This window comes from Octopus bimaculoides, chromosome 7, assembly GCF_001194135.2.
Source record: "Octopus bimaculoides isolate UCB-OBI-ISO-001 chromosome 7, ASM119413v2, whole genome shotgun sequence".
In the NCBI taxonomy this organism is placed as follows: domain Eukaryota; kingdom Metazoa; phylum Mollusca; class Cephalopoda; order Octopoda; family Octopodidae; genus Octopus; species Octopus bimaculoides.
Window position 1 is genome coordinate 56,296,830 of NC_068987.1, and position 3,692 is coordinate 56,300,521.

The window sequence follows — 3,692 nt, forward strand, 5'->3', positions numbered from 1 at the left end:
TTTTTTTTTTTTGTTTTGTTTTTTCCAGTTTACGATAATGTCGAGTTTAAAGAAGTTATTCACGTGCAACTGCCATTCAGCTGAGAAAAAGGAAGGGTTTGTTCGTAAGAATGGCTTACACTCACCCTTCTCGAAAGACCAGATGATAACTTTAATATTAATATTATACATCACCATTGTTCTCTTTTCGACAATGATTCCTGCTGCGAATAAAAACATTCAACTAATCGTCACTCCTGTATCCTTTGCTCATATATTTCTTTTTTAAGAAAACATTCAAAAACAATAATAAAAATTACACAGATATGATCCAGCTATTGTATAGAGATTATTTATTTGCTTGTCTGCAAATTCATGTGGTTTACTCACAGCATTTTATTTATTTATTTAGTTAGTTGTTTACTGTATAAACCTCAGAAAGATTTTCGTTAACAAAGGAATGAATCCATGAAAGTCATTGCCAGATAGCACTGAGTTGGTTCTGACCAAATGGATTGGTGATCAAAGACATTGCAACCATGACCATCCAGCCTTTTTGGATAGGCACAGGCCTGTGTAGTAGGAAGCTTACTTCTCAACTTCATAGGTTCAGGTTCAGTCCCATTACATGGCACCTTAGACAAGTGTCTTCTATTATAGTCCCAGACTAACCAAAGACTTATGAGTGGATTTGGTAGATAGAAACTGGAAGAATCTTGTTGTATACATACATACATACATACATACATACATACATACATGTATATATGTATGTGTTTGTGTTTGGCCCCCATCACTGCTTGACAACAGGAAAAACCAGTGTTGGTTTGTTTGCATCTCATAACTTAGTAATTCAGCAAAAGAGACTGATAGAATATTTACCAAGCATAAAAATAAGTACTGGGGCCAATTTGTTCACCTAAACGCTTCACGGCAGTGACCCAGTATGGCTGCTGTCCAATAAATGAAAAAAGTAAAAAAATAAAAGAAAGGATCCAGGATTACATGGTCTAGTATGTCCTTTTTTAAGACAGTAAGGTGTGATAACAGAATTTGTTTGGTATTTCTAAAGGGTCAAGCAACCAAGTAGAGGCTCTTAATGTCAAAAATCTGTTATAACACCTGTGTTAACTGTAAATCATAGAAAAACTGAATATATTCTCAAAATAACTGTATTGCTTTATTTTGAAATTAGACACTCAAAGATAGTCACCTTTTATATTCCAGCAGCTTAATAAATAATAGGTAATGTGAAACCTAATTAACATTTAATGGGAGGAAATTTCATTTTTTTTTTCTTTTCTCTTGCACAGTAGTTTTAAATTAGAAAAAGAAAAAAACGAGAAAAATTTCATAAAACCTACATGATGGTCAATATGTATATGTATGTATGTAAGTATGTATATATGCATATACTCTTTTACTTGTTTCAGTCATTTGACTGCGGCCATGCTGGAGCACCGCATTTAGTCGAGAAAATCGACTCCAGGACTTATTCTTTGTAAGCCTAGTACTTATTCTATCGGTCTCTTTTTGCCAAACCGCTAAGTTACGGGAACATAAACACACCAGCATCGGTTGTCAAGCGTTGGTGGGGGGACAAACACACACACACACACATACATATATACGACAGGCTTCTTTCAGTTTCCGTCTACCAAATCCACTCACAAGGCTTTGGTCGGCCCGAGGCTATAGTAGTAGACACTTGCCCAAGGTGCCACACAGTGGGACTGAACCCGGATATGTATATATACATACAAGGTGTCCCTCTAAAAAATGCATACACATTTTAACAGTTAATAACTCAATTTTCATTTCTTTTTAGATTTAATCCATTAATAATAATGAAGGGAACCAGACTAAGTTTTGAACGAAGGAAACTTACCTTAAAGTGCTACTGGATGTTTACAAATGTAGTTGAGGTGTGAAGACAGATTAGGAGAGAGTTTCAAACAGATCCATCTATGAAACTTTTCATCACTCAAATTAGAAATAAATTTGAATCAGTCGGAACTATTCAGAATGTCCAGAAGAAACATTCTGAAATACTGCAATCATCAAGAGCCCCACAAAACAAGAAAGGACACAAGAAACATATTGCCTGAGTTCATGAAATTCTGTGCTGCAGTTGTGTCATTAGATGGGAATTACAAAATCAGACAACTATTGTATTTTGAAATGCTGTCAATGGAAAAGTTACATTTGAAGAATAATCTATGCTCTCAATGAAGACGATCTAGAACAAAGAGCAGAGTTTAGCAAGGGATACTTGGCAAGATGTACACTTTCCAACAAAGATTGTTTGGAAGGATGAGGCTTCATGTAAATGAAATGGTCCAATTAACCACCACAAGTGCACCTACTGGGGTCCTGACAATTCGCATATTATGGAGTAACATCATGTTAATTTACCAGGAGTTACAATATAATGCAGGTTATCGTCAAAAGGATTCACTGGACCATTTTTAAATGCCAGAACTGTGACTGGTCCAATTTACTTGAAATTGTGACAATCTATCATGCCATGCAAGATAGGGTACAACCACACTACCTTGATGAGATATTGCCAAACAGGTGGATTGGATGAAGTGGTTCAGTAGAATACCGTCCTTGTTCACTAGATCTCACACCACTGAACTTTTTTTTTTTATCAGATTACTTAAAAGAAAGTTTATGGTATAAAACCAGCAGTAGTTGATGAATTGAGGACAGCTATTGAACAAGAATGTGCACAAGGAATGAATGAAATATTTCTTGATAGTTGCGGTTCCAATGCTTCATGTTGTCAGCAGTGATTGGATAATTATGATCATCAGTTTGAAAACGAGTTCATAAGAAAATTATATTCTGTCAGAAGATTCTATTAAATTTTGAAAATAAAATTTATTTTAATAAGCACTGACTTTATAAACATTTTGTGGGGAACAACCCATATATATATGTATATATATATATATATGTATATATATATATATATGCATATATATATATATATGTATATATATATATATATATATATATATATATATATATATATATATATATATATATATATATATATATATATATATATATATATACATACACACACACACAAAAATGATTGCAGTGTGGAATGTGTTTATAAGCCATTTAAGAAACACACAAAAACTGTTAGATTCACTTCAACATTTAAGTTTAATTTGCCATAATATTTTGGTCAAGCGTTTTTCGCACTCCACGTGCGGAATGCGATTGACAAAAATTCAAACTACGGGCTTAAACAGCACCCACCTTACCTCACCTTCACAGAAAGATTATTAACACAACTTCGACTAAAATGTATGACACACTTTACCTTAACTCTATTCTTATACCACTATATGCATCATTAACATTACTATACCCCCTATCTTTTATTCCTGCATCTCTCACACCATGAACTTTAATAGACTTCTCAACATTCTGAAGAGATCTGCCAATTAAATTGGCAGATCGAAACAATCGTCAATGTATCATTACAAAACCTCCACATAATTAATTAAATCAATGGCTAACTAGCGCAATTGACCTGCTTCTTCATGTGTTTGTTTCTCCATTCTCTACATGATTATAATTATAAACTGTGGTTTACACAATAAATTACCTGCCTCTGGATACCTTCTAACAAAGACGGTCCCGACACAAGTAATCTCCAGGAGTGCCTTTGGATTTAATTATCCCCTGGTTGC

General features: G+C 33.9%; 1 protein-coding gene across 1 annotated transcript in view; it reads left to right on the forward strand.

Annotated features, from left to right (window-relative positions):
- LOC106879045 (palmitoyltransferase ZDHHC11) overlaps nucleotides 1-3,692 on the forward strand; it is a 38,834-nt gene that overhangs the window by 16,796 nt on the left and 18,346 nt on the right. Inside the window, exon 2 of the mRNA XM_052969424.1 lies at nucleotides 29-238. Coding sequence (XP_052825384.1) covers nucleotides 38-238 — 201 coding nt within the window. The 5' untranslated portion in view covers nucleotides 29-37. The remainder of the gene's footprint in view (nucleotides 1-28; nucleotides 239-3,692) is intronic.